We start from the raw sequence: 12973 nt of genomic DNA, 5'->3' as shown, positions 1-12973 counted from the left end.
GTAGGGGTGGGGGTAGGGGGGGTTCTGAAGGAAGCATCGTGCAACTCCGAGGGCGAACATCTATTCACGGCGCACGAAGCGATCGAGCGCCGTGTCATCGATGATGCGCTCATCCCTTTACCTAACCACTCACCCACGTGTCCAGCCACTCACCCACGTGTCCAGCCACCCGACCCTGCCAACCGCACTCCCGCCCGCCCACCAACGCATCCACCTACCCAACCACCCATTCAATCATCCACCCACTCAGGCACCCACTCGCATACTCTCATACGCACCTACCCATCCACCCCATTCACCCACTCACCACTCACCCTACCACCCACAGAAACGTATACCGACCCATCCCACCCACCGATCCATCCATCCACCCACTCACCCACCCAACCACCCACCCCCATCCACCCGTATACCCAACCACCCAAACAACCTCTTACCCACCCCTCCACCCACCCACATGCTCATCAAAGACACAGAGCCCTCAACCGCACCACCCTCAATCACTCTTCCCCCCTCCCTCTGTCTGTCTCTCTCTCTCACAACCCCCGCCCCTCAACATCCCCTACCCACCCACCCACCCCGTCCCACATCCATCCCTCTCCTCCTACTCCTCCCCCTCCTCCTCCCCGCTATCTGCCCACTACAACATTCTCACATCCGTGAGTTCGCGCGCCGGCCACTCAACGGACGCGGGCGGGCGGGCGGTCGCACGGACAGCCACGCGAACAGACAGACAGCCAGACGGACGGAACAAACAGGCGGAACAACAGGGCGGAACAAACAGGCGGACACGCACGGGACTTGGCTCTCGTTCTCTTTTCCGCGATCGCCCTCGCGTCAAAGGCGCCCCTTGGGTCGCCCTCGCAGCGGCGGTGCCTCAAGCGCCGTCTCCTCGTTGGGACGGGGAAGGTGCGGGGGGGGTGCGGGGGGTGGAGTGGCATCAGAGAGCCTGAAAACGCGCGCCGCGAACACCGCTAGCAGTGAACAGAAGAGAGCGGACAGTGAGTGGTGTTCGAGAGAGGTGCAGTGAGAAGGGGAGAGATAGAGAGAGTGGATGAGTTCAGATTGATCGAGAGACACGCAACAGAGACACGAACCTTCCTTTTCCGAGGCGACACGCTGCGACTTCCGAAGCGGGGACCACGCCTCGCCATCAACCGCCACAGTCATCATCCGCATCATCACTGCCACCACCACCAACAACAACAACATCGTCGTCGTCATCAGCATCGACACCACGTGCGTGGGGAGCGCATCGCGCCATCGCGTGTGCCTGGGGAGTTCTGCCTGCCCGGGGACTGGCGACTTTGAGTGGCCGAAGAGCAAAGGGGGTTCGTGGGATCGTGCTGGGGGTGGTGGTGGTGGGGGGTGTGCGGTGGGAGAGGTGGGAATCAAATCCAGGAGGAGAGAGCGCGCGTTGTGGTCGCTGGGAGTGGTGGGAAGTGGCGAGCGGAGAAGCGTGGAGGCGGGTTGCGAGTGAGAGAGGGAGGGAGGGAAGAGAGAGGAGTGGAGGGAGGGAGGGAAGGAGAGAAGGAGGGAGGGAGGCGCTGGAGCGAGGAGGTGGGGAGGACACGGGCAGGAGGGAGAGAGTCGAGTGAGGGAGAGAGGGCGGGAGCGGGAGGTGGGATCCCGAGACGAGAGAGAGAGAGGCAGTCGCTGCCTAAAGACGCCATTGAACGATCCGCGCGCCGAATCGCGCTGCGTGTCAACGCGGGACCCGGCGCGCATCGCCAGCGCTGTCCTCATCAGCATGCCGCGACGGAAGCAGCAAGCGCCGAGGCGTGCGTCCGGTAAGCAACACGGTGTGCTTGGATGTTGCGTGCCCCCATCCGTCTTTGTATCTCCGTGACTTGTCATCCTGTCTCTGCCATCTGTCTCTCTATCTCCCCACTCTCTCACACACCCCCCGCCCGCCCCACCGTCTCTCTGTAGTGGTGGGCAGCACGCACGCACACGCGCGCGCACGCACATACACGTGTGTGTGTGTGTAATGCGTTCCACGCTGTCTGTCATGTGAGCTGTTGTGCGTTGCCTATGATGTGAGACAGACGCGGACACAGCACCCGCGCGGCTGGTATCATGGGTGTCTCGCTCGGGGGGGTGGGGGTAAAGTTTGTGATGGGTAACCTGGTTTGCCCACTTTTTGTGAGAGTTGAGAATGCTTTGATAATTAGTTAATGAATGCGAATGAAGGGGGGGAGGGTGGAAGGAAAACACAGTGGGGAGCAGTATCGCAGTTGTTGAGTTTTCCATTTGCTCTGTCATGTTGTGTCAAGGTGGCTAGGAGATGTTCACTACCTCGCCTGATATGCAGGATGTCGTGGGTTCTATCCCGACCCTGGCGCTTGCTGCTGTGTATTTGGAGTTTTGCAGTGTCTCTCTTCCCGTGGTCGCGTGGATGTTTCTCGGGGTTCTCCGGTTTTTCCCTCCACATGTAAAAAACAACAACTAAAACGTGTTTCTTTAGAGTATTTGGCTGCAATACATTTCCACGTTGAACTATAATTTGTGATCGCCAGGTCGCTTCTGCACAAACACGATGTAGAGGTCAGTGGAGCCTTGCCTGGTAAAGTAAAACAATTTAATAGTTTCGTTTTAGTTTTTACCACGACACAGCGCCGGGAAAGGCGACGGACAGTGAGCGTGATGGCCTTTTATATTGTTTATAGATAGATCGTGTGTATATTATGTTGGACTTCTTTAGCACCGTACACAGCCAGCCGTGCTAATCGGAGGTGCGGCGATCCAACCGTGCTAAAAATCTGAGTTGATTGCATTGTTTTATTGGTATTTTATTTGTATTTTATTTTTATTTATTTCTTTCCCCTTTCAGTTACAATTCGCTTGATCTTTTTTTTACCGACGTAACGAAAGAAAACGCACGCAAAAAAAATAACTATGCTGACACGGACACAGACACACAAATTATATATAAATATATATTCAGTACTGTATATCCTAGCAAAAAGCCTCCGTCTGGTGCAGTTTTCGCAGACGAATTGCCATCCTCGATTTGACGTGTGATTGATTGTCCGTCATGCTAGGAACTTTGATCTATTCATTGCGGATAAACATCAATAAATCAGCCCCGCTCTCGACCGCTGCTACTGCAGCGTCTGCTGCGTTAGAATAAACCGAAGAGGATAAACACGCGTATGGATGTGTGTGTGAGTGGTGCCACTGGGGGAGACAAAGGCGGCCGGGCAGGTTTGGCGCTGATCAACCACCCACCCACTCACCCACCTCGTGTGCCGTTCCGGCCTTCATCGGTGCTACTCGCTAACAGCACTTGCCCCAACAATATTTTAAGGCTATAGGGTGATCTGTGTCTTTGTCTCTGTCTGTGTGTGTCACCCGGCACACAAACAACAAAGACAAAGATTCCGCAGCCCCCCCCCCCTCTTTCCCGTATAGCCCCAACAGACTTTTAGGGCAAGGGCGATTAGCGCGGACCTTTGAAGGCCGGCACGGCGCACGAGGGATTGGGTGGGTGGCCGGCACCACGCCCGCCCGCCCGATCGGCCGCCTTTGTCTCCATAGTGTCGATGTTTTAACACGTCGCACCAGGTACTCATTTTCATGCTGAGTCGACCTAGGGGGAGGAGGCGCAGGACCGGTTCAATTATTCGGCACGGGTGTTGGCCGTGAGCGGGAATAGGACTCGTGTCGCCGGGTTTCGTATTGCAGCGCGATTACCACTATACTACCGCGTGTGCGTGTGTGCGTGTGTGTGTGTGCGCGTGTGCGTGTGTGTGTGCGTGTGTGCGCGTGTGTGTGTGTGCGTGTGTGTATACGTGTGTGCGTGTGTGTGTGCGTGTGTATACGTGTGTGTCACCAGCACACAGACCCACGCACACGCGGTTACGCCGCCGACCGCTGTGGGATACTCGCGGAAGATTGTTGGCACCTGTCACGAAATGCTCGCGCCACTCCGTGCCATACCTTAGCCACACCGTGCTACGCCGTGCCACTCCGTGCCACTCCGTGCCATACCTTAGCCACATCTTAGCCACACCGTGCTACACCGTGCCACTCCGTGCCATACCTTAGCCACATCTTAGCCACACCGTGCTACACCGTGCCACTCCGTGCCACTCCGTGCCATACCTTAGCCACATCTTAGCCACACCGTGCTACGCCGTCCCCACGCCGCGCCACGCCGTGCCACTCCGTGCTAAACCGCGACGCACCGTGACGCACCGTGCCACAAGCCACGGGCTAACGCAGTGGTCTACACACTGGCGCGCGTGCAGGTTCGACGTTGGGGCAAGCTCAAGGGAGCCACTGGGGAGCATTTGGGACGCGGGGAAGCGCGGGCTCGATGGACAAGGCGCAAGGGTGGCAGGGAGAGACCCGGGGAGGCTTAGCGGAGCGTGGGGTTGTGGAGATCGCGGCGAGCGACGGGAGGGGGCAGAAGCAAGGGGTGAGGTCGTCGCGAGAAGGTGGCAGAGGACGCGGCTGTTAGGGGAGGCAACGTGAAGGAGGAGGGAGCGAAATGGGGAGCAGGGCGTAGGGGAATGAAGCAGGGCGTAGGGGAGGTAAGCAGGGCGTAGCAGGAAGAGGGAGCGTAACGCATCGCTGCGAAGAAGCAGAGGGAAGCAAAGGGAAGCAGGGGGAAGCAGGGGGAAGCAGGGGGTGTCGAAGGAGAAAGTAGGAGGTGGAAGAGGCGCGATCAGAAGGTAGTCGGAGGGAAAATGATATTCGCATATCCGGCGACAGGCACGGCATGGGGTAGGGAGGTTCGAGTAGGCGAAACGCGGTGGTGGTGGTAGTTGTGGTGGATCTAGTTGTTGTGGTGGTGGTTGTGGTAATTGTGGTGTTTCTGGTTGTGCTGGTTATAGTGGTGGTGGTGGTTGTGGTGGTGGTCGTGGTGGTGGTTGCGAAAAGGGCCCAGTGGTTAGTTGAGATGTCTCTCTCTCTCGTCCCACCCCGCACCGTCTCCGCCTCTCACGGCCCGTCAGAACGACTCTGTTTCCCTTTTGATTTAATTGTCTGCCGCCTGACAGGCACATTCATCAGCGGGCTTAATGGTCAATCAAAACCTGGCAGCCTGAGTGCTTTCATTCTCTATCGAGAGCGGTCCCGACTCTCCGGGCTCCCCTTAATGGCTGCCGCAAGTTTGATGACCGAGTGAACAGCTATTTAGCGGGATAAAGCATTAAGTCGCAATGTTTATTTTTTATTTGTTTCATTATCTGCATTGTCCACCCCCCGCCCCCCCCCCCCCCAACTGATGAATTCGGATCGAGAGAGCGAGATGAGATGACCGCTAACCAACCGACTCGCACGACCCACCCGTGTCTCGTAGGGTACGGAAATCTATTCGTCGTGTCGGTAAAACCAGGCGGAGGATATCGTCTCGAGACGACTCACGGCTCTGGGGAAAGGAGGGTGGACTCACCATGTCTCCTCGAGCTCGTGACGGCCGCGGCAAGGCCACGCGTGATTCAGGAGATGGATGCCGATGTCGAGGTCTGATCTGCAGCTCGCCTACGCTAAGGGCGAACTGTGGCTGGCGTGATCAGTCACCTGTGTTCGATTCCCGCCACGGCTAGCAATCACGCGACAGTGCAGCTATGTATCTACATTCTGTGTATGTCTTCTGCACCTCCGATTAGCGCGGTCGGCTACGTACGGTGCGAAAGAAGCTCAACATACACACGACACAGTGTCGCTCTCTATCTGTCTTTATTTTCTGCACAGGTCGAGGTCACTCATAACACCGCTCTTGTTCACCAACCGACGCGGTGAAATATGGTCAGACGAAGCCCCCCTCCCCTCCATCCACCCTCCTCCCCCAACGACCAACATTGCTGCCTTCAATCCAGCAGTGGATTTGGTAGGGAGGGGAGATGTTGATTGGCTAGTTTCACGGTCCTTGCGAGGTTTTTAAAACGCGCCTCTTGCGATAGCAACGGCCGCATTGTTAGCAATGCACTTGCGACCATCGGATACATCCGAGTCTCTCGCATCTCCTCTCGCGTCATCCCGCACTCACATCCACCACTCACGTTCACCACTCACACACTCGCATCACTCACTCACATCCACCACTCACATCCACCACTCACTCACATCCACCACTCACTCACATCCACCACTCACTCACTCGCATCACTCACTCACATCCACCACTCACTCACATCCACCACTCACTCACATCCACCACTCAGTCACGTCCACCACTCACATCCACTCACTCACATCCACCACTCACTCACATCCACCACTCACTCACATCCACCACTCACTCACATCCACCACTCACATCCACCACTCACTCACATCCACCACTCACTCACATCCACCACTCACATCCACCACTCACTCACATCCACCACTCACTCACGTCCACCACTCACATCCACCACTCACATCCACCACTCACTCACTCACTCACATCCACCACTCACTCATATCCACCACTCACTCACGTCCACCACTCACATCCACTCACTCACATCCACCACTCACTCACATCCACCACTCACTCACATCCACCACTCACTCACATCCACCACTCACTCACGTCCACCACTCACATCCACTCACTCACATCCACCACTCACTCACATCCACCACTCACTCACATCCACCACTCACTCACATCCACCACTCACATCCACCACTCACTCACATCCACCACTCACTCACATCCACCACTCATATCCACCACTCACTCACATCCACCACTCACTCACGTCCACCACTCACATCCACCACTCACATCCACCACTCACTCACATCCACCACTCACTCATATCCACCACTCACTCACGTCCACCACTCACATCCACTCACTCACATCCACCACTCACTCACATCCACCACTCACTCACATCCACCACTCACTCACATCCACCACTCACTCACATCCACCACTCACTCACGTCCACCACTCACATCCACTCACTCACATCCACCACTCACTCACATCCACCACTCACTCACATCCACCACTCACTCACATCCACCACTCACTCACGTCCACCACTCACTCACATCCACCACTCACTCACATCCACCACTCACATCCACCACTCACATCCACCACTCACATCCACCACTCACATCCACCACTCGCTCACATCCACCACTCACGTCCACCACTCACTCACATCCACCACTCACTCACATCCACCACTCATTCACGTCCACCACTCACATCCACCACTCACGTCCACCACTCACTCACGTCCACCACTCACTCACATCCACCACTCACTCGGATCCACCACTCACTCACGTCCACCACTCACATCCACCACTCACATCCACCACTCACTCACATCCACCACTCACTCACATCCACCACTCACTCACGTCCACCACTCACTCACATCCACCACTCACATCCACCACTCGCTCACATCCACCACTCACTCACATAAACCACTCACTCACGTCCACCACTCACTCACATCCACCACTCACATCCACCACTCACTCACGTCCACCACTCACTAACATCCACCACTCACTCACATCCACCACTCACTCACATCCACCACTCACATCAACCACTTACTCACATCCACCACTCACTCACATCCACCACTCACATCCACAATTCACATCCACCACTCACTCACGTCCACCACTCACTCACATCCACCACTCACATCCACCACTCGCTCACATCCACCACTCACTCACTCACATCCACCAATCACATCCACCACTCACTCACATCCACCACTCACATCCACCACTCACATCCACCACTCACTAACATCCACCACTCACTCACATCCACCACTCACATCCACCACTCACTCACATCCACCACTCACTCACATCCACCCCTCACTGACATCCACCACTCACATCCACCACTCACTCACATCCACCACTCACTCACGTCCACCACTCACTCACGTCCACCCCTCACTCACATCCACCACTCACATCTACCACTCAATCACATCCACCACTCACTCACATCCACCACTCACTCACATCCACCACTCACTCACGTCCACCACTCACTCACATCCACCACTCACATCCACCACTCACTCACGTCCACCACTCACTCACGTCCATCCCTCACTCACATCCACAACTCACATCTACCACTCAATCACATCCACCACTCACTCACATCCACCACTCACTCACATCCACCACTCACTCACGTCCACCACTCACTAACATCCACCACTCATTCACATCCACCACTCACTCACGTCCACCCCTCACTCACGTCCACCACGCTCTCACATCCGTCCCGTACCTCACGCTCACACATCACACGCGTCTCTCACAACATCTCCAGCTCGCGCACCATCTTTGAGGATTGTATTGTAACTTTTAGTGTTTTCATTGATTCCGCGCCTTCTTAAATAATTCCTATCCTCTATCACCCCCCGCGACCCCCAATCCGAACCACCCCGCAGCGCACCCCACCCCCCCGTGACACTCGCTCGGGAAATTAAGCGGAGCATATTGAGAGAGGAAGCGAGAGAGAGAACATCCACGGTAACAACCCAATTGGCCGAAGAGGTTAAGCCGGGGATGGGATAATGCGTGCGTGAGTCTGACAGTTTGCCCAAAGGGGAGCTTAATACATGCTCACACACACAGACGCTCACACACACGCTCACACACACACACGCTCACACACACATACACAGACGCTCACACACACACACGCTCACACACAAAGACGCTCACACACACACTCACGCTCACACACACAGACACACACACACACGCTCACACACACGCTCACACACAGACGCTCACACACACAGACACGCTCACGAACACACACGCTCACACACACGTACACTCACACGCTCACACACACGCTCACACACACACGCTCACACACACGCTCGCACACACACGCTCACACATACAGACCCTCACACACGCTCACGCACACACACGCTCAGGCTCACACGCTCACGCTCACACACACACGCTCACACACACTCACACACACGCTCACACACACTCACACACACGCTCACGCTCCTCGGCAAGGTTTTTTATTTTCACGGCGCGAGTTATTGAATCGTCTGAAGTTGAGCAGAGATTCCCCTGCCGGAGCTCTTAGCGAGGAGGAGGGAGAAGACGGCGCTTCGAGTGCCGTCTTCGGGACCTTCTCGAGTCGCCCGCTCGCTCGAGTCGCCCGCTCGCTCGAGTCGCCCGCTCGCTCGAGTCGCCCGCTCGCTCGAGTCGCCCGCTCGCTCGAGTCGCCCGCTCGCTCGAGTCGCCCGCTCGCTCGAGTCGCCCGCTCGCTCGAGTCGCCCGCTCGCTCGAGTCGCCCGCTCGCTCGAGTCGCCCGCTCGCTCGAGTCGCCCGCTCGCTCGAGTCGCCCGCTCGCTCGAGTCGCCCGCTCGCTCGAGCCGCCCGCTCGCTCGAGCCGCCCGCTCGCTCGAGTCGCCCGCTCGCTCGAGTCGCCCGCTCGCTCGAGTCGCCCGCTCGCTCGAGTCGCCCGCTCGCTCGAGTCGCCCGCTCGCTCGAGTCGCCCGCTCGCTCGAGTCGCCCGCTCGCTCGAGCCGCCCGCTCGCTCGAGCCGCCCGCTCGCTCGAGCCGCCCGCTCGCTCGAGTCGCCCGCTAGCTCGAGTCGCCCGCTCGCTCGAGTCGCCCGCTCGCTCGAGTCGCCCGCTCGCTCGAGTCGCCCGCTCGCTCGAGTCGCCCGCTCGCTCGAGTCGCCCGCTCGCTCGAGTCGCCCGCCCGCTCGAGTCGCCCGCCCGCTCGCTCGAGCCGCGGCGGCTTTGGCGGCGCTGTCCGTGGTGCCTGCGCGGGACGCCTCTTCGTGTGCACGTGTGTTGTACGAGTTGGTGTGTTGTGCGAGTTCGTGTGTTCGTGTCGACTTAGCCTCAAATGAGTACCTGGTGCGGTGCGTAAACATCGTCACTAGGGAGACAAAGGCGGCCGGGCGTGGTGTTGGCCATCCCACCCCCTCGTGCGTGTGCCGTGCCGGCCTTCATAAGTGCTCGTTAACAGCACTGTGCGATGTTGTGTACGCGTGTGATGTTATATAGCGTGCGTGATGTTGTGCAGTGGGCCTTATTGTGCAGCGTGTGATTTTACGCCCCTCGTGGGTGTGAATTTGTCTGACTCCTGCATGGCGAGCGCGTGTTATTTTGTAAATTGGTACGGCATGTGTGTGACGAAAGGCGGTGCGCTGTATCGTGAAGCGTGCGTGCGTGTCTGTGTGTCTGCGTGGGAGCGGTAGAACGAACCCGACGACTCACGTTCGATTGCCGCTCACGTTCAATACCAGTGACGATTATCTGAATCGGCCCTGGGCCTCCCCTAGGTCGACCCAGCCTCAAATGTGTACCTGGTGCGATGTGTCGGCATCGACGCTGGGATGGTAAAGGTGGCCGGGCGGCCAACCCCCTCGTGTGGCGGGCTTCATCGGTGCTCGCTAACAGCACTTGCTCCAACAGTCGATTGTGGTTATACGGGGGACCTTTATGTTTGCGAACGTGAACTTCTATGCCGTGTCTGTGTGTATGTTTGTACGTCTGTGTGAGATTGTAAAGTGCACCTAGCCTGGCACAAACACCGTGATAACGTCACCACCACTTAGTGGCGAACGCCGGTCGCTCTTGTTGCATGGACGTGTGTCTGTGTGTCTTTGTCTCAATTGGTAAACGCCTGCGTGTGTGTGTGTGATTTGTAGGCTGTATTGCGTGTGCGTGTGTGTGAGTCTGTTCGTGATTTTTACACCGTGTGTCTGTGCATTATGTAGGAATTGGTGATCGTATACACCGGGTGTCACTTTGCACCTTCTCTGCGCGCGTGTGTGCGTCTGATTGTACATACGACAAGTGTGTTTTGTTATTTTAGATAACGCGCGCGCGTCTGTGTGTATCTGCTTCTGTGTGTTGTGTGTGCGTCTGTGTGTACGGTCTGATTGTAGTGTGTACTGTTAGCGCGCTGCACTACGAACCTGGCGCCCCGAGTTCGATTCCCGCTCACGGCCAACACCAGTGACGATTATCTGAACCGGCCCTGGGCCTCCCCTAGGTCGACTCAGCCTCAAATGAGTACCTGGTGCGGTGTGCAAAAAAAACATCGCCACTGGGAAGACAAAGGCGGCCGGGCGTGGTGTTGGCCACCCACCCCCTCGTGCGCCGTGCTGGCCTTCAAAGGTGCTCGCTAACAGCACTTGCCCCTACAGTCTGTTACAGGCTACACGGGGGATCTTTGTCTTCGTCTTTCACGGTCTGATTGTACACCCCGGCTGTGTGTGTGTGTCATTGGATACGCCCTGGGTGCATTATGCAGAGATGCATTGTAGAGAGATGCATTGTAGAGAGATGCATTGTAGTGAGATGCATTGTAGAGAGATGCATTGTAGTGAGATGTATTTGGAGACGTTACACTCCGTGTAGCGTCAATCGGTTGGGTGGTGGGTTCTGCGCACCGCGCTCTAATCCCAGTGACACTGAACCTGTTCTGGACCTCCCCTAGGTAGACTCAGCCTTAATAGATTACCCTACCTAGTGCGGCGTGTGTGGACGTCGCTGGTAGGGATACAAAGGAGGTCGGGCGTGGCTTTGGCGACATCGCCCCATCGAGCGTCGTGCTCGAATAGGTGCTCCTCGTGAACAGCACTTGCCCCCAACATTTTTTTGTTAAGGCTATACGGGGATCTTTGTCTTTGTGTACGCACGTACGTAGACACGTGTCTGCGTGTGCTTAGTTTGTCTATGCATGAGTAGCTATGTGCGTGTGTGCGTGTGTCCGTGTGTGTGTATGTACGTGTACGTGTGTACGTGTGTACGTGTGTACGTGTGCACGTGTGTACGTGTGTACGTGTGTACGTGTGTCCGTGTGTACGTGTGCACGTGTGTACGTGTGTACGTGTGCACGTGTGCACGTGTGTACGTGTGTCCGTGTGTACGTGTGCACGTGTGTACGTGTGTTTGTGGCTTCGCCAACAAATCTCTTGCCTCAACAGTCTGTTCATGCTACATGGGGGGTCGTGGAAGCGGTGGCGCAGTGGTTAGCGCGCTGCGCTACGAACCCCACCCCCCGAGTTCGACTCGAGCACACTACCAATTATCAGTGGCGAAGATCTGCACCGGTCCTGGGCATCCTTTAGGTCGACTCAACCTCCAATGAGTACCTGCTACGGTGTGTAAAAACATCGCCACTAGGGAGACAAAGGTGGCCGGGCGTGGTGCTCGCCACCCCCACCCCCTCGTGTGCCGTGCCGCAACCCTCCTAGGTGATCGCTAAGAGCACTTGTTCCTGCAGTCTGCTAACAAGGCTATATGGGCGATCTTTGTCTTTGTGTGCCTGGGTGCGCGTGTGCATGTAAGCGTCTGTATGTAAATGTGAATGTATGTAAATGTGTCTGTGTGTATAGTGTCTGTATGTATAGTGTCTGTATGTAAATGTGGCTGTGTGTATTGTCTGTATGTATGCGTGTCTGTATGTAAATGTGTCTGTGTGTAAATGTGTATGTGTGTATACGTGTCTGTATGTAAATGTGTCTGTGTGTATAGTGTCGGTATGTATACGTGTCTGTATGTATACGTGTCTGTATGTATACGTGTCTGTGTGTAAATGTGTCTGTATGTATAGAGTCTGTATGTAAATGTGTCTGTATGTATACGTGTCTGTATGTATACGTGTCTGTGTGTAAATGTGTCTGTATGTATAGTGTCTGTATGTAAATGTGTCTGTGTGTATAGTGTCTGTATGTATACGTGTCTGTATGTAAATGTGTCTGTATATAAATGTGTCTGTGTGTAAACGTGTCTGTATGTAGTGTGTCTGTATGTATAGTGTCTGTATGTAAATGTATCTGTGTGTAAATGTGTATGTGTGTATACGTGTCTGTATGTAAATGTGTCTGTATGTATAGTGTCTGTATGTATACGGGTCTGTGTGGATGGTGGTGTCTGTATGTATGTACACGTGCCTGTATATTGCATGTGTGTGTAGACGTGCCTGTACGTGTAACGTGTCTGTGTGTACGCAGGACATGTTGACGCGC

The 12973-nt window shown here is 55.9% G+C and overlaps 1 protein-coding gene across 1 annotated transcript in view; it reads left to right on the top strand.

Moving 5' to 3' along the window:
• The first annotated feature begins 1708 nt into the window (after positions 1-1708).
• Positions 1709-12973, top strand: part of LOC144936718 (teashirt homolog 3-like) — a 65695-nt gene continuing 54430 nt past the window's right edge. The window contains 1 exon segment of the mRNA XM_078863852.1: positions 1709-1790. Coding sequence (XP_078719978.1) covers positions 1751-1790 — 40 coding nt within the window. The 5' untranslated portion in view covers positions 1709-1750.

The sequence above is a fragment of the Lampetra fluviatilis genome, chromosome 17 (assembly GCF_964198595.1).
Source record: "Lampetra fluviatilis chromosome 17, kcLamFluv1.1, whole genome shotgun sequence".
Classification (NCBI taxonomy): Eukaryota; Metazoa; Chordata; class Hyperoartia; order Petromyzontiformes; family Petromyzontidae; genus Lampetra; species Lampetra fluviatilis.
This window is presented reverse-complemented; position numbering and strand designations above follow the sequence as displayed.